The 23,187-nt window shown below is 51.4% G+C and overlaps 1 protein-coding gene across 1 annotated transcript; it reads left to right on the forward strand.

Annotated features, from left to right (window-relative positions):
• The first annotated feature begins 6,651 nt into the window (after positions 1 to 6,651).
• On the forward strand, positions 6,652 to 20,498 carry DUSP4 (dual specificity phosphatase 4). Its single transcript, XM_074950253.1, has 4 exons — positions 6,652 to 7,033; positions 15,618 to 15,754; positions 16,540 to 16,759; positions 17,313 to 20,498. Exons 1-4 carry the CDS (start codon positions 6,652 to 6,654, stop codon positions 17,696 to 17,698), a joined length of 1,125 nt encoding a protein of 374 aa, XP_074806354.1. The 3' UTR covers positions 17,699 to 20,498.
• Positions 20,499 to 23,187: the final 2,689 nt, after the last annotated feature.

A 23,187-nucleotide genomic window follows, 5' to 3' on the forward strand; every position in this document is an offset into this window, starting at 1 on the left:
CCATCTCTGGCTCCACACACCTCACTGGACCTGCCAAGGCAGCGCTAGTGGGGATGGGGTTTTGCTTGCCATGTGGATGGGATAACATAGTTATAGAGCTGAGCTGCCACACATCTCCCTAATGTGGCTCTTTAACTTGTTATCCCATCTACATGATTAAACTAAACTCGTGTCAAGACATGACCACAGCCTGACAAGCACGTGCCAGCAAGATGAGACTCAAGGTCTTCTTAAAATCACCCACTGTCATTGGTGCAGCACCATAGGTGGGAGTACTAATATGGACAGTGCAAAAGTATCTACCAGCGTTGTTACCGCCATGCCAAGTGTCAACTGGACTTGCTCAGAGCAAGGTCTCTGGACACTTCTGTAGGGCCTCCAGCACCGGTCACCTGAGCGCTCACCCCATAAGTTTCCCAGACCTGAAGACGAGCTCTGTGTAAGCTCCAAAGCTTGTCTCTCTCACCAACAGAAGTTGGTCCGATACAAGATATGACCTCCGCCACCTTGTCTCTCGACAAGGCCATGGGGTAGATGGTCTCTATCTTCTTGAACTCGGGGCCAGGCCCATAGGTTTTCTCGACTCACCCAAGCTCGGGGGTGGGCATCCCAATCACCTGCTTTTCATGGAAGATGTGGATGTTTCTGAAAACTTTTCCCTGCTCACAAACCCTGGTGCAGATGGGCCTCTGGCTGCCACCATTTATTGCAGCACCTCTCCTGTGCTCAGAGTAGGACTACTCAAGGCAGTGCTTCTGCAACAGTCCTGTCTACAGCCAGCGTCCCAAGGCTGTCACCATTGGTGGAGTTGAACTGGGTTAGTGGGGAGTGGGAGAAATGATTGAAAAATGCCCTATTGTAATCAAGGCTAGATCTGGAAGTCACCTTAGTAACTGGTTCTGATTTTGGCAGTATCCACTCCTATGCTCCAATGCAGCAACGGTCTGTGGGGCTGGCATGGCCCTCAGCCGGCTGATTCCAGGCATGTGGGAGCGGAGAAAGAGATGCCCTGCTCCCCTCGCCCACTCCAAAAGCAGAAGGGTTATGGGGTGCTAGTGGCCCCCTCCCTCCTGCAGACACCCCTTCATGTGCTCCATCTTTCCCTTCTCTCCCCTCAGGAGTTTGGACCCTCGCTCTTCCAAACCACACAGGGATGAGATATAGCAACATGTTCAAGTTAAAAACTCCCCTGTCAGAGGCAGGCTGAGAGGCTGGGGGACAGGTTCCAGCCCCACAGCGAGGATGGTTAGGCCGGAGGGGCAGAGGAGGTCCGAGGGTTGGGGTCAGATCAACGCGCCAGCTTGGGTCCATACAAACACAAGGAGCTTTTCAAACAAACTATTCCTTTTCCCTCTGGCAGCAAAGTCACAGTCCACATGGAGCAGGGGTCCCCCTGTGTCCTCCTAATGCACAGCGCTGGGACAGGTTTCCTCCCCCGACTCCTGGCATATCTGCCAGGGTCCCACAGCAGCAGTGACTTCCAGCCTCTGGTGCAGACAAGCCGCTCCATTCCCCACTGGGCAGGCAACTCCTTCTGCCTAACTGGGTCACCTTTGAGGAATCCATCGAGCCCGTCAGCCGCACCCAAGTGACCAGCTGTGGCTAGCACATGTTCTTCAAAGCTGGTTAGAACACTTTTGGGTACAACATAGCAGTCCCTCCTTTCCATTGCCCACCCCCTGCCAAACACACCGGTGGCTTTGCTTTGTAACGTAGTTACCCAGGCCAGCTCAGATGGACGCCACGAGCTGGAGGTTCAAAACTAGATTAGAAACTCCATGACAAAATCCTGTATCTCTAGCTCATAGCTCTAAGGCCTAGACTTCACCACTTCCTAAATGGAAACTAAGTGCAGTGCCAGTGTCACTTGAGAGCCCGACAGTGACTCATAATTGGGCGTAACAGAAATGTCTGCTGAGATCTGATTGATTTACCAGAGTGAGCAGAATCATGGTAACTTGAATTCATAGACTGTTCTTTACACCGGGATTTACCACCGACCATATTTGGCCCACTCAAACCTCCCCAGTAGTTACTGTGTTATTCTTCACGTTCTGTCCTGAACTGCTGTGTAGTGTTACTGTCTGCTGTTAAAGAGCTGCTGCATTTCACCCCAGAAACGGCTGCATTCCAAAACCTGCATTGTCCCCATTTTCTTGTTTAATGCATCCTGTGCACGAGCTCTTTCGGCCGAAAGTGTGAGTTTGGAAGTATTTAAGCTGTGGCTAGTCTGCTCCAGTAAACCTGCCCAACTGGAGTCAAGTTTTCTCTCTTCCTCTATTACTAGTATAGGAAAATTGGGATTCTTGTATGAATTTGAGTAATATTGATCAAGTCAGCCACCAGTGAACATAACAGACTGCTTATACGTACCGCACAGACAAATGAAATATACTGATCTTATTTATTTTGCTGATATTTATACTGCTGAATATCATTTTCTGTACTAATTTTGATACAGCACAATGATACCTTTCACTTTCTAGAATGTGTATTTTAAAACAGGAACTGACACTTGAAACAGGCTCATCCTACCTGTAAATTTGGGAGCTGAGCAAGCACGTACACACACCCACACACCTTTCTGTGAATCGCCTTGAGGCAATTATGGGAGCCAGTCATACAAAATAATTGTCAGGTACAGAGCGAGAACTCCTTGTATCATGACATTTTAATATAAAACCAGATGTAATTAGTATTTAAGGTGTCCAAGATAGTAACATGCACCTGGATGTACTCCACATGACGTCATAGTGTGCACATGCTGGGACTATGTACTCTACATTTCCTACAAAAAGAAGCAGGATTCCTCAGTGTATTCAAGTGTCAAACATTCCCCTGCACAAAGGCCTACATCTTAGCATCAATTCTTTAACTGAACCTTCCATTGATTTCAGTGGGAGTTTCCTGAGCAGAAAGGTGCAGTTTATTGTCCAAACTAACATTAAATTCTGCTTGTATTTGAATACAATTTTTAAATTATATTGAAATCTGACACTAAATTTTACTTTTTTCTTTTCAAAGCTCAAGATTTAAGGATGGGACTTTATTGTGGACATCAAGGGAAATGTGACGACCCTCTGTCACTCTTTGTAGGGCAAGGCCTCAAGGTATCTTGTATGTCAATACCTGTAGTAGTAGACTTCCTCTTTCCTGGCTTCCTCTCACAAAGTTACACTTTGTGTATGTGACAAAATAACTTCGTCTTACAATGAATTGTAAGGATGTGGGATGGAATACATTCCTTGGGGGTATTAAACACACTGCACCCAAGGCATGTAAACGAATGACTATATTTTATCAGTGGAAGCACTCTTATGGCAGCAAATGGTAAATTGCTGAAGGGTAAGACAAACCCAGCTGGCTACCACAGAAGTCAACAGTGTAGCAGGCAGGAGCTGTCAAAGAGGGAAGTGGGCAGCGGCAGGGAAATGGGGGAAGGGAGCCTGTCCACACCATGTGTCTGGGACTTGGGAACCATCTGTGTCCACTATGGGCCTGACTCCTCACTGCCTTGCGCCATGTGCTGCTATTGGCAGGAGTGTAAATGCTACCAAAACAGAATTCTCCATTCACAGGCCTCAGTGATCGCGCTTTACAGCCACTTTGCACAGGTAATCACTGCCGAGCAAGCGTGTAGAGAATCACATCCCCTGTTAACCTGTCCTTCCAAAAGCTGCCCTCTGTGGGAAGGAATGTCTTCATAGAAGCCTGCACACACTACCTTGTTGCCTTCTGGTTGCCGCCTACAGATGATATAAGGAGCAAAGCCACATCATTTGGCTAGAGAACTGAACTCTATTCTGAACTCTCCAGCACTATTTACCCAAGAACAATCAGCCCAGGTATGTGAATGTGTACAAAACCCCTCTGCATTGGGTGTGCCTTCGTCTACCATTTCCCTCATGTTCCCCTGGGACATGCCCCAACCTAAATCTTACTCGTAGGGTGGCCTTTTCCCAAAGCCATCAGAAGGTGGCAGTTTGATCTTGTTTAGAACCTGGACTTCCAAGCAAACTAACCAGGGCTGGCCAGGGGCCACTTGCTATTTATCATGCCCTGCAGGATTTCACAGGAAATTCTGCATTTTTGACATTTGTTTTCATTCCACATTGGCACAAAAATTTACCATGAAATGAATTTTTGGGGGGGGGGGGGAATAATTTTGTTTCAATCAAAATATTTTGATTCAATTTTAACTTTCACCTTTTTTTACTTTATAATATAAAATAATTGTCATGATGCAGAGTCACTTTGAACTGAAAACCTGTTACATCCTGTTCTGAAGAGATGAAGCAGAACATTTCAACCTGATCAAAATGCTCCATTTCTAATGTAAAACACAATTTCATTGACATGCTCCCCCGGAAAGTTTCAATTGCAACAAAATGGCAATTTTTCAACAAAACACTGCTCCCGAGGAAAATTTTCAAGCAGATCCATCCTGCTGGGTTCTGTTCAGGAGCCCCTTGTAAATCAAGCCCCTCCAATGTTTGTCCGGCCCTAGATAAAACCCCATGGGAGGCAGGTGAAAGGAAGAGACAGAATGATGAAGAGAAGGGAAGGGGCGCCATAGGGGATCAATGCCTTAATCTTAGTGGGAAGAAAACAGGAAGTATTTGCATTATGGTGCCATAATTCCAACCAGAGACTCTGGTGAATTGAGCTTTTCTCCAACCTCCACCCCAAAATTAACGTATCCATTGGTTAGTCTATAACATGATGTCCCATGGTGTGATTAAAGTGGTATTCTAATATTCCAGTATGTCATGATCTCACCATTCCAAATGGGTTCAGGAAATGTCCCAAAATATACAGAAGGAATATGGATAGCCAGGGAAGGTCAGTTACAATAACATTAGTTTTGCATGTACATTTTAAATATAAGAGGTTGTGTTTCATTCTCAAACAAAACCTTAAGTGTTTCTCTTTTTTCCTCCTGAAAAGCTGTTGAACTCCTAAGAACATATTGGCAGTCACTGATATTTTATTAATCTGATTTTGGTAATAGCAAGAAAAAACACAGACCTGCCAGATGCATTTCAGTATGTGTGTGGAATGCTCACAGACTCGGTCCACTGGTTTATTTGTTTGAAATAATCATTTCCCCACAGAAGGGGCATGGAAGTGGAAGCCTAGTTGTTGCCAGGATCCCAGTCACATGGGTATGAGGAAGGATGCCAGAATACAGCTTTTTGTCCTTTTCAAAAAAAAAAAAAGAAAATCACTAAATCCCACAGTTTAGGCTTCCTTCTAGGTTAAGCTGACATCATTCATCCATGGCATTACAAGCAATGTCAGGGGGAGAGTTCCTATGACAGTCTTGTTCCAAATGAAATTCCCCATCCACTCTCACATTAAAAATAAAAGCCCAGCCATGCAAAGGATCTCTTAGCATCCATTGCTTTTAAAAAAATGATACCCAAATCACTCCTTTCAGGGTCACTATGGTGCAATTCATGCCAGCTCCTCGGGCAATGTGGGGGCTGAATGATTGGGGAGGAAAACATCTTCCCCTCCCCCCAGCACTGCAGACCTGCCAACAGCAGAAAGCTATAAATAGGGACATCTGTGGCAAAAGGCAAGGATGATGCTGGCCTACTCAGCTGCGATGTATGGGATAGTGAAGCATTATGCAGAAGGAGAGCTATTTCAAGAAAAACAAACAGGGATGGTGCATCCTCCGTGGGGAAGGGAGTAGGTTTTCAGCCCGCTTGGCCTTGTACGGGAGGTGATCCCTGCTGAAGGGCTAGGTAGGTAGGGAAGCTTACACGTGGGACTCGACACATGGGGCTGCCTGGCGTGGAGGGGGTGTTCTGCAGCTCATGTGTCTGCCCTTTTCCCACCCACTCACTCACTCACTCACACGGTGCTCATCACACTAGCTGTGCCCCACAGGCTTGCCCCTACTACAGACCCCTGCACAGGCCCCTGGCCCTGTGGGCCCCCAGCAGAGGAGCCGGCCCCTGGCCCTATGGTTCCCCAGCAGAGGAGCCGGCCCCGAGGACCCCCAGCAGAGGAGAGACCCCTGGCCCTATGGGCCCCCAGCAGAGGAGCTGTGCCCCGAGGACCCCCAGCAGAGGAGCCGGCCCCTGGCCCTATGGGCCCCCAGCAGAGGAGCCGGCCCTGTGGGCCCTATGGGCCCCCAGCAGAGGAGCCGGCCCTGTGGGCCCTATGGGCCCCCAGCAGAGGAGCCGGCCCTGTGGGCCCTATGGGCCCCCAGCAGAGGAGCCGGCCCTGTGGGCCCCCAACAGAGGAGCCGTGCCCCGAGGACCCCCAGCAGAGCAGAGGCCCCTGGCCCTATGGGCCCCCAGCAGAGGAGCCGGCCCCTGGCCCTGTGGGTCCCCAGCAGAGGAGCCGGCCCCGAGGGCCCCCAGCAGAGGAGCCGTGCCCCGCGCCCCCGGGGACAGCAGCCTCGCACGGCGCCCGCCCATCCCCCCGCAGCCCCATTCACCAGCCGGAGCCGCGCCGCCCCCTCCGCCCCGCCTCGCCGGGTTTTGTGAATGGCGGTGACGCGGGGCGGGCGGGCCCCGCGCTCCATTCAGCGGCCGGCGCGCGGCGGCGGGGCGGGGCCGGGCGCTGTAAAGGGCCGGGCCCGAGCGCCTCCGCGAGGGCTCCCGGCTGCGCGGCCCCGCTGCCCGCCCGCGCGCCATGGGGGAGCTGCGCGAGGTGGAGGGCAGCGCGCTGCGGCGGCTGCTGCGGCGCGAGGCGGGCCCCGGGCGCTGCCCGCCGCTGCTGCTGCTGGACTGCCGGCCCTTCCTGGCCCACGGCGCCGGCCACATCCGCGGCGCGCTCAGCGTGCGCTGCAACAGCATCGTGCGGCGCCGCGCCAAGGGCGCCGTCAGCCTGGAGCAGATCCTGCCGGCCGAGGGCGAGGTGCGCGCCCGCCTGCGCGCCGGCCTCTTCCCCGCCGTGGTGGTCTACGACGAGCGCAGCGCCCGCGCCGAGAGCCTGCGGGAGGACAGCACCGTCTGGCTGGTGGTGCGGGCGCTGCGCCGCGACACGGCGCGCGCCGACATCCGCCTGCTCAAAGGTGCGACCGGGCTGGGAGCGGAGCCCCGTGCCTGGGGGGCTGGGGGTGCGGGGAGGGTGTGGAGCCCCGTGTATGGAGGTGTGGGGGGGGGCTGCGGGTGGAGCCCCGTGCAACGGGGGGAGTCGGGGGGTGGGGTGGGTGTGGAGCCCTGTACAGCGGGGGGGGAGTCGGGGGGGGTGTGGAGCTCCGTGCATGGAGGTGTTGGGGGTGCGTGGGGGGGTGTGTGTGGAGCTCCGTGTATGGAGGTGTGGGGGGGCTGGGGGTGGAGCCCCGTGCAACGGGGGGAGTCGGGGGGGGGTGTGGAGCCCTGTACAGCGGGGCGGGAGTCGGGGGGGGGGGGTGTGGAGCTCCGTGCATGGAGGTGTTGGGGGTGCGTGGGGGGGGGTGTGGAGCTCCGTGTATGGAGGTGGGGGGGGGCTGGGGGTGGAGCCCCGTGCAACGGGGGGAGTCGGGGGGGGTGTGGAGCCCTGTACAGCGGGGCGGGAGTCGGGGGGGGGTGTGGAGCTCCGTGCATGGAGGTGTTGGGGGTGCGTGGGGGGGGGGTGTGGAGCTCCGTGTATGGAGGTGGGGGGGCTGGGGGTGGAGCCCCGTGCAGCGGGGGGGGGGCTGGGGGAGTCGGGGTGAGGGCTGGGGGTGGAGCCCCGTGCAGCGGGGGGGGGCTGGGGGAGTCGGGGTGAGGGCTGGGGGTGGAGCCCCGTGCAGCGGGGGGGGCTGGGGGAGTCGGGGTGAGGGGGGGCCGTGCTCGCAGGGGGCTGAGTGTGACCCATGGGCAGTGCTGTATTCGTCGGCTGCGGGGCTGGCGAGCAGGGTCCCGCTGTGGTCTCTGGCTCGCTGATCGGTGATCGCGTGCGGGGGGCGGACCGGGCTGGCGCCCGGCCTGGCACGGCCCCCGCGGGCGGACTGTGCTGCTGGCCTCGCCCGGGGCCTGCGCACGTCGGTGCAAAGGGGCCGCTCTGCCTGGCAGCCCCCGCCCGAGCAGGCTTCGCGGGGGGCGGACGGGAGCGGGGCTGCGCGGGGGCTGGGAGCTGGCGGCTGCTCCGGGTGTCGTGCGGGGCGGATCCTGCCTTTCCTTTCTTCCGTTCACACGGGCACATTCCATTCATTCTTTCGCCCTCCCAGCCAGCCTGCAGACCGGGGGGGGGGGGGGGGGAATCAAAGGACCCGCCGCCGCCGCCTTCCTACCCCTTTGGGAGCTGGAGGCTGCCTCCTCAGCACGCCTGTGGCTGAGGGTGGGCCCGCGGACAGCGGGTTTATTGTCTGCTCCAGTTGGTTCCTGCCCGTCTGACCGGCCAGCTGTTGGGGAAATGCTACTGGTGACCTTTGCTTGAACCGCGAAGGCGAGTTGCAGGATTTTTTTAGGTTTGGTTTCCTGGTTTTCTCACACACACACACCCCCCCCCGCCCACCCTTGTTAACATTTTACAGGGGGAGGCGGAACCACCGGAGCTGAGTGTTTGTGACAAAGATCAAACGGGATCTAGAAGTGCGCAGCCAAATTCGCTTCTGTTTGCGGTCGGGTGCGGTGGTGTGGCAGCTGGAATGTGCTTTCTTGAAGGGAACTCTGCTTTATTCCTGTATAAAACCGTGTTCACGTTCGTAACTGCCTGGAATAATGTGGTGGTCTCAGGACAAAAGAAAATTGTCTGAGCGCAAGGAGGATGTCATTTTCTCCACTTGTCTTTCTGTGGTGTTTTTAGGATAAAGCAATAATGTAATTAAAAAAAAAAAAACCAAACAACCCTTCTTGAAGGGTTCTGGTGTCCCTGTATGTCTTTTTTGTCTAGAGTTTTGCAGTCAGACTGGGGGTGTGCTGATTTTGCTAACAGGGTTTAATGATAAGAACAATGCTATCATCAGTCAATTCTCTGTGTCAGCTTAACTGAACTACTACAAAAAGAACAGGAGGACTTGTGGCACCTTAGAGACTAACCCATTTATTTGAGCATAAGCTTTCATGAGCTACAGCTCACTTCATTGGATGCATGCAGTGGATTTTATAAAATCTCCCCACTGTATTTTCCACTGTATGCAGCCGATGAAGTGAGCTGTAGCTCACGAGAGCTGATGCTCAAATAAATGGGTTAGTCTCTAAGGTGCCACAAGTCCTCCTGTTCTTTTTGCAGATACAGACTGACACGGCCACTGCTGACACCTGACCTACTACCTTATATTTCAGAGTATAGCCTTGACACTGAGATCCAAAGGGTCTCTTACAGGCCAAGCACGAGTTTTAGGATAAACTCAGATGGGATCCACATGCACGTTTTTAATATTTCAGGAATGTTGTTCTCCATCAAGCTTGATATTTAGAATATAGTCTGTTTCTCTGGTGCTCTTCAGCTATGTCCGACTTTAAAGCAGACTGAGATCAGTGGGAGATGGATTGGTAATGACAGAACTACGCAGATTTTTAGACTGGGTAGATGGAACTAATTTGAATCAAATGAAACGTTTTTTAAAAAAAAGTGTCCACATTGGGATGCTGGTGTGGCTGGGTTGCTGAAGGCAGATTTTGCTTGAGCAAAAGTCATCTGAAGTGTGGTTCACTGTAGTAGAAGGACCACCCAGTTCCAGAGATTGATCAGCTGCTGATTATTTTTTATTTTATTTTTTTATAAACCATCTGCCTCCAATAGTCACTATTTTAAAAGCAGACAGTAATGACCAATTTTTTTAAATAAATTTTTCTACTTCTGTGTGTGTTTGGGTAATGTGAGCCCCCAGTGGAATTACATTTTTGTCTTTCAGCTAGCAAGTTTGAATCTGTTGGTTTTACATAGGGATCTGTGTGTGCCATTAGATGATGGTGAGTCCGTTAACAGATTGGTTAGCCATATTTGACATTTACGTTGTGCTAGGCACAGTAGAAAAGCGCCGGCTGTTTTTAAGACTAAACACTTACAAAGCAATGGGACCTAGTATAAATGTGTTTGGTCTTTTTGCAAACGGGAAATGCTGGCTTGTTTCAATACCATGGCTGACTAGATTCACTTTTACATTTTAAAAAAAAGTTGGGCCCGACTTGGTTTCTTGTCACTTGTTTGACTATGAATTATTCCTTCCTGTAAAACTTGACCCTTTGGTTCTCCAGTCTTAGATTATATGTAAAATCTCAAAGCTTTTTCACAAGAAAGACCTGTTACACCTAAGGGTGTTTGTATGGCACTTGAGACATGGGGGTGGGAGTAAACTTTCTCCTAATGAAGTCAATGGGAGCAATATCAGACCCCCATCTGTTATGTTAAATTCACTGTAATCTGTCTTTTTTTTTTTTTTTAAGTTGTGCATGGGGTTACTGTTCGACTAATGGGAGTCAGGTGAGCTGACCTGTCGTATCCGCTGTAGAGTAAAACCAGGCTTTAAAGCAGTTGTGCAGCTGGGTTAAGTGGAGTACAAGGAGATCCGAATGTCTTCCCAAACACACAGTGACGCAGTGGCTAAATCACAATTAAGACCCAAGAACCTGCAGCTCCACAGACCTTTCCCTAGACCACCCTGCCTGCCTACAGTTGCTGTAATCAAAGCTATGACATTCTTCTAGACCAGCGACTTTGTATTACTTGTAATCCCGCCTTGGGGTTCTGTCTGTCATGGAGTGCAGTGTTTTAATACACAGGCTGCCTCTCAAGAAAAAGGGTTAAGGAAACATCATTCAATAATACGAGCAGCAGAACCTCCGGATGGAGTGAAATGTTAGCATCAGATTGTTAAATCAGGCAGCAAATTGTGTGTGTGGAGGGGGAGGTATCCTTTCTCTCTGGCCTTGATCCTGCAAAAAAATCCCGTTGACTTCAGGAGGGGGTGAACAGGGAGGAATTTAAGCGCAACCTGTTTGAGTGCTTTGCTGAAGCTGGGCCTGTCCCACTAGGTACACACAGTCAATGCAAATTTCCAGTTCAGTTTTTTTACCAGTGCAATCAAACTTTAGAACTAAATCACAACCTTTATTGGGGATGGACGACATAAAGAATTGCACAGCCAAGACACACAGCTCACAATTAACATGGCTTTAGGGCCAGATTCTGAGTACTTCATTGCTGTCCAGCTTCATTTAGGCTGGAGTGACTGAGAGCTGAATCTCATTGCATGAATGAATGAATCAATGAATGAGTCATTGCAGTCAATGGCAAAACACCCTTTGATGTCAGTGGGGCCCGGATTTCACGCTGGGCCTGCCCGTTCCTGCCTGGAAGACAGAGGTGCCATCTGGAAGCTGATGGTGGGGAACAACCTGTGGCCTGATGCTATGGTTGTTCAGCTCTGTCCTCTGAGTCACACACACAGCACCAGTATCTGTGGGAGTTTTCCCTGGGTGTGATGGCTTCAAGATCCAAGCCCTAGAGACTTAATTAAAATAGTCCTAAAACATGAAAACTGTTCATAGGTATTAAACAAGAAGAGAAACCAGAATTCCGGCAAAAGGTAATCTCACGTGGGAGTCTAGCAGCTGTAAAGAGAAGGTGTTGTGTAACACCCCCACCAGCTCACATTGAATTGTCATCCTACCCTTTTCTGTTATTCCTTCCAGAGCATGAGTGTTTCTAGGAAGGCAGCAGCTGCCAGCTCCCCTGTTGTGCGGTGGCTGTTGGACAGTGGATGCTCTTCCATCTTCTTCTTGCAATTCTTTTTTGCTGCTGGTCATGCTACAGAGTCACACCTCAAAGGCAATGAGAAACAGGCAGAACCTGGGATCTAGAGAAATAAGGGTACATGAGGATGTGATGTGTTAATCTCCTCAGAGGCCTGAGAGACCTGACAACTAAGCATACTGGAAATCTACCGGGCACTGTATTTCAGTGAATGCCCTTCTAATATGGGGCAGGATGCTGGAAGGCGAAATGTAGGCCAAGTAATCAGTCTGCTGGGTTTTATAGAAGTTGCCACCAAGGAACAGTAATTGCGAGGCCTGCAAACCCGGAACTGCAGTAGTCTGGCTGGGATGAAACATGTCTGTGGATTAAGATTTCAGCAACTACCATAGGCCTTAGGCTTTGTGGACACTGGACTTCCATCAGTAAAACTTAGAAACACCCACCCCAAGCGACAAAAGCTTTTTACCAACAAAAAGCGCTGCTGTGAACAGCGGTTTGTCGGCAGGAGAGTGCTCCTAATGCCGCTCATTGGGGGGGGGGGGGGGGATTTTTTGTTGGCAGGAGAGCTCTCCTGCTGACAGAGAGCAGCTACACTGCACACCTTTTAGTGGCATAGCTATGTCGCTAAAAGGTACGTAGTGTAGACAGAGCCCTACTGTGGCTAGATTCCTGCAGTGATGATAAAACAGCTTAGTTACATGCACAATATGGATTTTTAAACAGAGGTCAACATTTACAAGGACTCAAAGATCATTAGTCTTTAAAAGAGAGAAATATCCCTGGAGGTAAACAGATGACATTTGAGTCCCTGCACTAGAGAGCCAATCAATAACAGCTCTGTTTTGTCTGTTAGTAGGAAAATATGAAGCCATCTGTGATTGACTGTCACATGGACAATTATGAAAACCAACAAGCTGTTTCCACAGCATCATCAGATCTGTGTTCGTGTGGGTTTTCTTTTTTAATATCTGTAAATGTGATACAGCAAACCCTTAATCACAGGGATAAGCATTGTCTGTCTGATTCCATAAACTGTAAGGCATGGGGGAACTGGGCCAAGAGTTAATTTTTAAAAAGCTCCTTTGAGCAGAGAGGACTGCAGTGTGGGGAAAGGGAAAGAAGACGACTTGTGATGAGGTAGAACAGCATAGATCCAGAGCTTCTTGATGACAATAAGCATCTGATTCCCCCCACCATCTAAAACCATACCGATCTGCTAGCAAAACCTAACTTGCATAGATATAAGTGACTACACAAGGTGAATTTCAGTTGCTCCACACAAGTGTAAATTATAGCATGAGATACAAGGTAAACAGTCTGATTTCTCTCTCCCCACCACCCCCCAGTCAGTCATATAACTCTTGTTAGATCTGATGCTCAGCACAGGGTTGTGAGTTCATTTGATTTCGTACTTTCAAGTGATATTTTGGACTTGGGGGTGGAGAGGGTAAAAATCTTAACTCCAATGTGGTCCTCTTTCCAAACAGATGGAACTAGTGATCAGTGTAAATGGGAAGATAGGGTAGCAGGCCAATGTAGCTTGAAAAGAGAAGTCTCGGACATTGCAAATGTCACCTCCTTTAGACAGTGTGACAGAAGCTACCCTGTCATGGCCCCCCCAGTTTAATTTTGAAAGCTGGCACTAACCTGTTTCCTGCTCTCCATTATCACTTGAGCTAGCACTCAACTGTTTTACTCCGGCTCTGTCCAGCTGGCTTTTCAGTCTCTGGAGTATGGTGCCTTTGAAGATGTTATGTTTTTGTTTTTGTTTTTCTTTGCCCATCAAAATTGTCAGGTTTTTTCCCCTTGGTATAAACAACTCAGAACAGTTGCCTTTGCAAGGTTGTTTTCTTTTTGGGAACTCTCGCAGATAAGGATGGCAGGACAGTCTCCTATTATCTACTCTGACAAAATCTTGCTTTCCCCCTCCCCTTCCAAGCTAAAAGATACTTAACTGATCAAGAGGATTTTTCAGCCTGAAGACAGAGCAGCCTTGGGAAGGAGATTCTAGCACCCCTGAGAGAGTGAAGGAGCTAGTTTGCTCCTAACCACTTCCAGAGCTATACTTGCATTTGGGCAAATTTCTTTAAGCAAAATAAAATTATAGACGAGATGTGAAATCTGGATCTGTCAGCTCGATGAGGCAGGGGCTGTATTTATGTGTACGTACCGCACGTAGCACTACTGGAATCTCTGGAGACTGCCCTAGTGTGAGTGATTAAGAGTGACGATTGATAAATGAGCACTGAGTCTGCCCCACCCCTTCCCCAACTGTCATTGGTGGGGAGGGCTAGATAGGCTACTGCCGGGGCCACAGTCAGCTACTAATGCCCTATGCCAGAGATTCTCCGCCCCGCACTGACCTCATAGCCCCAGCGGTGTGACCCTCTTTCAAACACAGTTGGAGTCTGCTGGTGACACCCCTTGGAAGGGTTGGGGTCATGCTCCACCGATACAGAACCTCTGCCATATCGATTGCACGCCTGCCGAAAGCATCCCTTGAGAGCGGAGGTTGTGACGCACGGTTGGCTGACATCTGGTTCGGGTCCCTCCCTGGTATTCCGCTGCTGTAGCCATGGGAAGTGCAGTGGAGCCACTGGGGTCAGATCAGAATTCTGCCCCGTGTGGGATCTTTGTGTCGGGGGGCAGATCCTGGTGGCCAGGCTTGTGCCGAGGGTGTGAATGATGGCATTGGCAGGGTCTGCGGCTCAGAAAGGAGTCCGTGCACAGCTGTGGCTCGGACACAGCTCTGCTGCAGGGAACTGTCTGGCATGTAATGGCAGTCTGGGGCCCTTCCTGCAGCCAGGCTCGTGGGCGTGTGTCTTCTCATGCTCTGTGCATGGCAAGGGCAGTCTTGTGAGTCCCTGGCAATGTTGCCCTTTGAGTGCATGAACCCACACTCGCATGGAGCCACGTCCTGTGCCACTGACCTCAGTGGGAGCAGATAAGCGTTGGCTTGCCATGGTGCTGCAACCCACAAAATGAAATAATCCAAGACCGATTCTGTACTGGGGGTTACCCTGATACCAGCCACTAGTGTAAGGAGATCAGGAGAGGACCAATGATCTCTGCCCCTCCAGGGTAGGGGAGGGGACAGCACTCAACCAGTGTAAATGGCAACTTTCCTGTGTGCACTGGAGGCTTGCAATGGTGGCTGGAAGGCTGATCCCCCATGAGGACATGGTCTGAGCCCAGCATGGGTACCAGGATGGTGCTTCTGTTTACTTGAGTTATAGAAATGCTGACACGGGGCTGGATTTTGCCAGCGTGGTGGTTATTCTGTAACTTCCTTGCAGGGAGGGGGTAGGTATGCTGTGTGACGACAGGAAGACACGGGGGGGTCTCTCCTCAGCTGGGATGAGGGACTGCTGGGTGATGGAAACACACAGTCACGGAGAGCAGAAGTGTATTGCTGAGACAGTGCTCGCCCACCCCACCCCTTGGTTGCTGGATTTCAAGTGAGATGCTGTGTGTGCTGCTCACAAGGGCCACCCGGGGGCTGGGGGAAAGCTAGCCCTGAGCAGGGACGTTGGGAGCCAATGGCCCAATCCTGGAAAGTGCTGAGCTGCTGCAATGCTCTTGTGTTGGTTTTCTTGGAGCTGCTCATGCCTCCGTGGGAGCCCAGAGGAGGGGCAGAGCATAGCCCCTTGAGAGCTCAGATGCTCCTTAAGGTGAGGTGCCGTGTACTCCAGGGGGAGCGCTGTCCCTCGGGTAGTCTAGCCGTCCTAGGCGACCTCTCCCCTCCCCTGTGCACTGGCAGCATTGCCCTGAGAGCACGACTAGGAGATGGAGACTAGAAATGACTGACACCATCCCCTGGAGCCGTTTCCTTGCAGTAGTGACATCTAGTGGCAAATGTAGAGTTGCCAGGTCTCTGCATTGTCAGCCCTTAGGCTCTGTAGTTGGCAGGGAATGCAGGCTGCCTCCTGTAGACAGATTTGTCTAATGAAATTGCTTTTCCAGAGCCTTCATGCCTGTCTCTTTAATTGCAGGAGGCTACGAGAGGTTTTATTCAGAGTACCCAGAATTCTGTGCAAAAACGAAATCCCTGAGCAGCATTTCTCCACCAGCCAGCACAGAGCCGATCGAACTGGGGTGCAGCTCCTGCGGGACCCCCCTGCATGATCAGGTAGCTTCCCCATCCTTCAGCCCTGCTCTGAGCACCATGCACACTGACCTTGGTCCCAGTGTTTAGAGTTTTCCCACATGCCATGAAATGTGTACCACCCTGAGCGTCAGGGGTGGGGGTCTCTACAAGAGCCCAAGCCACCACGTCTCCTGGCTCATCACTTGTGAGCCACATGGCATAACCTGACATGGACAGTGCGTGCAAGGTCATGCTGTGTGCAGGACAGCATCTTGCTCTTTCAAAGGGTGTCCCCCGTGCTGTCTGAGGTCCTGGGTGGAAATAGTCCATTCCAACAGGGTTGTGCAGGTAACCCATTTGGGAAGGCCTGCTGTAATGAGTGCCGCTCTGGGCTCTGGGGACTGGTCTGTCATGGCTGTGTGCAGCCTGCCGAGCTGGAGCTGCAGTCTGCTGTTACATGGGCCTGAATCAAGAGTGACTCTGGCTTCGGTGGAGACGCTTGAGATTCGCACCAGAGCTGGAGGGTTTTATTTGCTCACTGGGCACCAGAGCCTACATTTCCAGAAGCATGGAATGATTTTGCATGTCTCTGTTCTTAGTGGCCTGGCATGAGACCCTGGGAATCAGGCCCCTTCAAGGGGCCCTGAGTAGGCCATTCAAACGAATGATCCCTGAATCCTGCATCACTCTTGCAGATGCAGGACTTGCTGGCTTTTGCTGGTAGCTGGTCCCAGCCTCCTCCCTCTTCTGTGCATGACATTCTCCCCTGGCCTCCCAGCGATGTTCCCCACTGACAGTGACCTTTGTGTTGCTCTCTCCGGAAACAGGGAGGCCCAGTGGAAATCCTTCCCTTCCTCTACCTTGGCAGTGCGTATCACGCAGCCCGGAGGGACATGCTGGACACGCTGGGCATCACGGCCCTCTTGAACGTCTCGTCAGACTGTCCCAATCACTTCGAAGGACACTATCAGTACAAGTGCATCCCAGTGGAGGATAACCACAAGGCTGACATCAGCTCCTGGTTCATGGAAGCAATAGAGTATATAGGTATGTGTGCTCTGCTGGCTAAGCGTGGGAGCTGTGTGGTGGGCGTGGGGGAGGACAGATACTGGGGTGGAGGAGGGCTGGCTTACTCTCTCACCCAAGGGGCTTCCCCTCTGGGCTAGGAGAAGTGTGCATCTTCCTAGGGCCCAGTGCCCCATCTAGAACCTTCCTGTGACCCAGTAGTGGGGCAGGCCCCCTGTCTGTTAAACACTGGTTTGGAAAGGTCCCCTTAAAGCACCCACTCACTTTGGGTGCCTGCTGTGGGCCAGCTCTGGGGCCTGCTTTCCAGAGGGGTGAGCACCCACTGCCCCAGTGGAAGGCAGGGGTGCCATGGGTGCTCAGAGGTACCTAATGGCAAGCAGCTGTCTGGAGCTTCTGACCCTGCTCCCCCATCACCTGGGCTTCAGGGCTGTGGCTGCTGTTCCCTACAGATGTGGCCTCGTCTGTTGACAACTCCTGTCTCTTGTGCCAGTGGCTCTTTGTCAGCAGGGGGTGCTCTCAAGCTGTCCATGTGAGCGGGGTGAGCTATTCACAACTCCCTCCCTTCTGCCCCCAGACTCGGTGAAGGACTGCCATGGCCGGGTACTGGTGCATTGCCAGGCTGGCATCTCCCGCTCTGCCACCATCTGCTTGGCCTACCTGATGATGAAGAAGCGCGTGAAGCTAGAGGAGGCGTTTGAGTTTGTCAAACAGCGCAGAAGCATCATCTCCCCCAACTTCAGTTTCATGGGGCAGCTGCTGCAGTTTGAGTCCCAAGTGCTGGCCACGTCCTGTGCTGCCGAGGCTGCCAGCCCCCCGGGGCCGCTGAGAGAGCGGGGCAAGGCCTCCTCCACGCCAACCTCCCAGTTTGTGTTCAGCTTCCCGGTCTCCATGGGGGTGCACACGACCCCCAGCAGCCTCCCCTACCTGCACAGCCCCATCACCACCTCGCCCAGCTGTTAGCACATGGCACTAACTACAGCACTGGGGCAGCACCTCCAGCAGGAGGGATGCTGACCTCACAGCCGCTGCCAGCCACGAGACTGCAATAACTGACTGGCCTCGCTGGCCAGCCCTGCCACTCTCCCCTCGACACCGAGCAATAACGGCTGGTCTGCCGCTGGCTTTGAGCTGCCTATGGGGGTCCTTGTTTTCACGGAGAAACTCCTTACCTCATTGTTTTTTTTTTTTGTTTTTAAGCAGCAAGGCTTGAAGTTGTGAATTCCACAAATCCTGACAATGTGTCTGACCAGTTTTGTTTGGGGAAGAAAATTACAATTTCCCAAAGTGCCTGGTTTTGATTTTTTTCCCTAATAATTCTTTAATAAAATCCCCCAAAACAAACACCCAGCAGAAATATTTTTAACCTGGGCAGGAGACTTCTGGTTTTAAAACATGGACTTGCTAAAAACAAAGTTGAGCCCGGGAGATTTATTGCAGTGATTTCCTCCGAGTACTGAAATGCAACTTTTGTGCTGTCAGTGATTCTATAACCTGTTTGTGTGTTAACTATGAGCACAACAGCATGCAGGTCTCAAAGCAGCTAGAGAACAAATCCTCTTATCCCATGCCTGCAAGGACTGCTGTACCAGTCTCCTGTGTTGCGGGACAGGGATTAACGTGTGTGTTTCCGGGCTGTACACAAGTGAGTTCAGATCACTCAGTCACTGTGCCATGGACTCTTCCGTCCAAGGAACAATCTTTGTGCGTAGTGGGTAGCTCCTAGAGGTAGTATCCTGTCTCCTTCCTAGCCCTGCTTGTAGTAATGATCTTACATCAGAAAAGGGTGGTTTCTTTACTTGGGCGTGGCCAATGCTTATACACCTGCTTTGCACTCCCCACGCTCCTCTGGAACGCTGTGTATATCCTGGCATGAGCTGGTGGGTGCTCTGTCCTGAGGCTCCTGGATGCTTGCTTGGGGTCCATCCTCGGGGGATATAAGGGAACAGTGCCATGCTGGGAAGCCTGGGGCCATGGCATGCTAATCAGTAGTTCATAAGCATCAGTGACAGTAGGGTGCTGCTCTGGCTGCCCCAGAAATGTTATTTCCCAAATCAGAATAGCCTTTTTATCCACTAGAGCAGGGTTCTTTCTCCATTAGGGAACAATCTTGGCATCTGTGGCAGGGCAGGGTCACTGTCCTGTCTGTGGACAAGGGAGGCCTTTTGCACTCTGAATGTACAGTGCAGTTGGGTGTCAGTGGGCACCCATCACTTCAAGCCATGAGTCTGCAATGCCCTGCTCCAAACCCAGACTCATGGGCAGTAATGAATCCAGCTGTCCTAAGACGCTATCCTGCCTGAGACTGCATTTGCTGGTAATGTGGTTACTAGCTTTTTGTCCCCTTGTCAGTGTCCTTAGATTCGCTCTAGCTGCATGCAGATCCTGGTCCCCTTGGCACAACTCCCATGTACTTCACTGAGATCTGGAGCTAACAAGGTACGTCTACACTACCCAAAAAACCCCAGAACCCTGCAGCAGCAAATCTCAGAGCTCGGGTCAGCTGACTCGGGCTTGGGCTAGGGGCTACAAACAGCTGTGTATACATTCTGCCTTGGGCTAGAGCCTGGGCTCTGAAACCTGGGAGCTCTGAGCCTCATTGCCCCAGGTCTGGGTTTTATTTGTTGTGCCGTGTAGACACAACCCCTGGGCTCCATGGCAGCAAGCCCCAAGCTTCCAGCCCAGCAGATTGAAATAAAAACCACAACCGCAGCTCATGGCACAATTTCCTCTTCTGTGTCTGGGACGGTAGACAACTCTGGCCACTGGGGGTCAGACACTTTTCACTGCAGACAGATCTTCCCTTGCCTTCCTGGCGGTGTTTATTTCTCCATGGGATTTGTGCCTTAGTTCTGTTGGGAACTGTCTCCCCAGAGCGCTGCACCCCTGAGAACCATCAGTTCCCCAGACCCAAATACTGCTGGACAAGCTGACTCCTGCCCTGTGGTGGGCTGCTTGTGGCAGAAGGAAGCAGTCGTGTTTGCCAAAATGGTATCTCAATAATGCCCCCACCAACCTGTTCTGAGCAGGGGTTTCTCTCTTCTTTTCAGTCCCCCTTAAACATCGCCTTGGCTCCTGACTCAGCCTGGGTTGGAATGTGCTAAAATTACCCATTAAAGGAATACCCTAGGCTGTTAAATGAAGGTAGTTTGGCTCAAATGTTCAACAGAGGCAGCTAAGCTTCACCTCAGAGTTCCAGCCAGCGTTGGGTATGTGTACATGCCAGCTGCTTTTACTTTTGCATGTGCCAATGTCTTGCAGTCATAGCTTTGGGTTTTGGAAAATGTGTCCCTTTATATGTGCCAGACCAAAACTGGTAACTCCTCCCCAAGCCAAGGCCTCAGTGATCTGATCAATTAACAGATGGAGCACGCTCACCAGCCTGCATTGAGCAACACTGCATTTCACATCATTCCACTCTTAATGCAAATACACCCTGGAGTCTGTGACCTCTTCCCTGTGAGTAAGGTTCAAAACTGCCATCACCTGCCCTTTTTTTACTACTGTATTAACTGGTCAAAGAAGTTCAGTGTTTGTAGGGAGGGAATCTATGCCCAGATTTGTTTGAAGACCGTGTTTTCCAAGAGCAAGAAACCAAATGCAGCCAGGCCTGTTTTGTCACTGGGTCTCTGTCTTCAAAATTTCTTCCATGTGGAGTGTGGTGGAGTTGAGCACCTTGCCCTCAGCGCCCATGCTGCTACTGATTCCCTAGTCCTGGCCTCTGGAGCAGGGCTGGGAGTGTAGCGAGAAGTGGAGCTTGGTGCTGGTGCCGTGGGGGGTGGGGGGGGAGGGATGGATGGGTGTAGCCCCTTGGCATCACAGCAGGTATTGTGAATTCCAGTGCAACCTGGCACCAGGAGGCTTCCCATCACCAGGCCCTTCCTGCTCCTGGGGTGTCTTCACTGAGCTTGGGCCCAAAGCAAGCAGGACCTCAGGTTAACACTTCATCCACAAGATGGCAGCTCCAGCTGGTGGTGCTGGATGGTGCTCTGCCCATTTGGGTATGGGTGGCCTGGCCTCAATGCTCCCAGTCTCACTGCTGGCCGGGCACACACATGGGTGCGGGTTTTTTGCTTTAGTGCTGGTTCCTCAAATGGCCACTGATCTCTTGTCCTGCACTTTAAGTAACAAAATACCGTGGCCCACCATAGGAGAGCATCCTTGCTTTTGATGATCGCACAGAATCTGTGCAGCGGGCTGCCCTCTCTGACCAAGGTGGCCACAGATCCTTCTCCAAGGGCACAGCAAGGAGGCAGCTTTGGATAAAATCTGGAGAGCAATGCAATAATTCCTGGGTCCAGCCCCCTCACTCACAGTGGTCCTGTTGCTACAGATGTCTGTATGTGTGTCAGATGTATATATATGTTTTTTTTAGAAAGTTGACATGTTTGTTTTTATTTATTGCCTGAGAGATCATTTGGAGAAAAATAAATACATTTTCAACAGTACTGTCTGTTTCATACTACTCCTACATAGCGCTTTATAACAGCAGATTTCAAAGCACTTCGCAATGGAGGGTCATATTGTCCCTGTTTTACAGATGGGAAACTGAGGCAGGTGAAGGTCTATTAGGTACTGGGGTTGCAGGGGCAGCCATGGGTAGGCAGAGGCAGCAGGTCCAAATCCCCTCGCCTGTGATGAGTGGCTGATACTGCAGTCTGCCCCAGGGAGTGGGGATTGAGTGGTGACTGGCAGTAGCTTAAGACTGAGGCAAGGTGGGGATGGTGGGTGGGGGTTCCCTGGGAGGGGGAGACTCCAAACTGTGGGGGTACTGCCAGGGGGCAGTACCCAAGACAAGGGCACTGGGGTCCAGGAGGGACACAAGGGCCATGGGCAGCGAGACACTGGCCTGAAGGAGGCGCTCTGGAGGCTGGACGCTAATTCCCTGAGATGACCAGCAGGAGGCGCTGCTGGGTGAGTCTGCACCCGCTTACACTGCTATCTTTTGAACTGTAACCCTTTTAGGATCCCTTGAGAAGGGGGAGAAGGTAACCTGGGGAGCACAGGAGATTAAAAAGCCAGCTCCTAAGAGAGAAGAGGTGCTAGCAGACAGGAGTTCTGTGAGGGAGTGCAGAGAGGCAGTGCAAGAGGCAGATACAAACGTACTCTAAACCACCCCCCAGAAACCTGGCACAAGTAAAAGTAACGCAGGCAGAAGTCCAGCAGCAGAGAGCAGGCTGTCCAGGTAATCACACTGAATGCAGCAGATACAATTATCCGCCTTGTGGGCAGGTGGCATGTGTGCATGGTGCAAGCAGCCCCAGGCCCTCAGACACAGTGCCGGCTCCTGAGGCCCCAGTGGATGAACTGGAGAAGCTTAGGCAGCCCAAGGTACATAGACAAGACTTTCTGGGACCTGTTAGAGCAGGTCCCACCCCCGGTGTGGCCACCCCTGTGCTGTTGAGAAGGATGAAAGTCTCAGGGAAGGAGAGAATCAAGTTGGAGTGGAGGAAATGATCCCAGAGCTGGGACCATTCTAGGGACCCATGATGTTGGTGAGGACATGCCCCCCCAGGGAAGGGAACCCCACTTAGTAAGAAGACAGGTAATAGTAATGGGGGATTTAATTATTAGAAATATAGGATAGTTGGGTTTGTGATGACCAGGAGAACCACCTTGTGAATTGCGTGCCGGGTGCAAAGATTGCAGGTCTCGAGACATCTAGACAGACATGTTGTCAAGGTTCCTTCCCCTCTCTGAACTCTAGGGTACAGATGTGGGGACCTGCATGAAAAACCCCCTAAGCTTATTTTTACCAGCTCAGATTAAATCTTCCCCAAGGTACAAACTATTTTCCTTTTTCCCTTGGACTTTATCGCTGCCACCACCAAGCGTCTAACAAATATATAACAGGGAAAGAGCCTGCTTGGAAATGTCTTTCCCCCCAAAATCCTCCCAAACCCCTACACCCCCTTTCCTGGGGAAGGCTTGATAAAAATCCTCACCAATTTGCATAGGTGAACACAGACCCAAACCCTTGGATCTTAAGAACAATGAAAAAGCAATCAGGTTCTTAGAAGAAGAATTTTAATAGAAGAAAAAGTAAAAGAATCACCTCTGTAAAATCAGGATGGTAAATACCTTACAGGGTAATCAGATTCAAAACATAGAGAATCCCTCTAGGCAAAACCTCAAGTTACATAAAGACACAAAAACAGGAATATCCATTCCATTCAGCACAGCTTATTTTCTCAGGCATTTAAACAAACGGATTCTAACGCATATCTAGCTAGATTACTTACTAAGTTCTAAGACTCCATTCCTGTTCTGTTGCCGGGAAAAGCCACCCACCCCCTTTGTTTCTCCCTCCGTCCAGCTTTTGAAAGTATCTTGTCTCCTCATTGGTCATTTTGGTCAGGTGCCAGCAAAGTTATCCTAGCTTCTTAACCCTTTACAGGTGAAAGGGTTTTTCCTCTGGCCAGGAGGGATTTTAAAGGTGTTTACCCTTCCCT

This window comes from Natator depressus, chromosome 4 (assembly GCF_965152275.1).
Source record: "Natator depressus isolate rNatDep1 chromosome 4, rNatDep2.hap1, whole genome shotgun sequence".
Classification (NCBI taxonomy): domain Eukaryota; kingdom Metazoa; phylum Chordata; order Testudines; family Cheloniidae; genus Natator; species Natator depressus.

What these genes read in the sequence shown, in the direction of transcription:
- DUSP4 (XM_074950253.1), top strand. Translation starts at nt 6,652, where the DNA reads ATGGGGGAGCTGCGCGAGGTGGAGGGCAGCGCGCTGCGGCGGCTGCTG. An exon ending in CGACATCCGCCTGCTCAAAG is followed by an intron (nt 7,034 to 15,617) that starts GTGCGACCGGGC and finishes CTTTAATTGCAG; the next exon opens with GAGGCTACGAGAGGTTTTAT. An exon ending in GGACCCCCCTGCATGATCAG is followed by an intron (nt 15,755 to 16,539) that starts GTAGCTTCCCCA and finishes CTCCGGAAACAG; the next exon opens with GGAGGCCCAGTGGAAATCCT.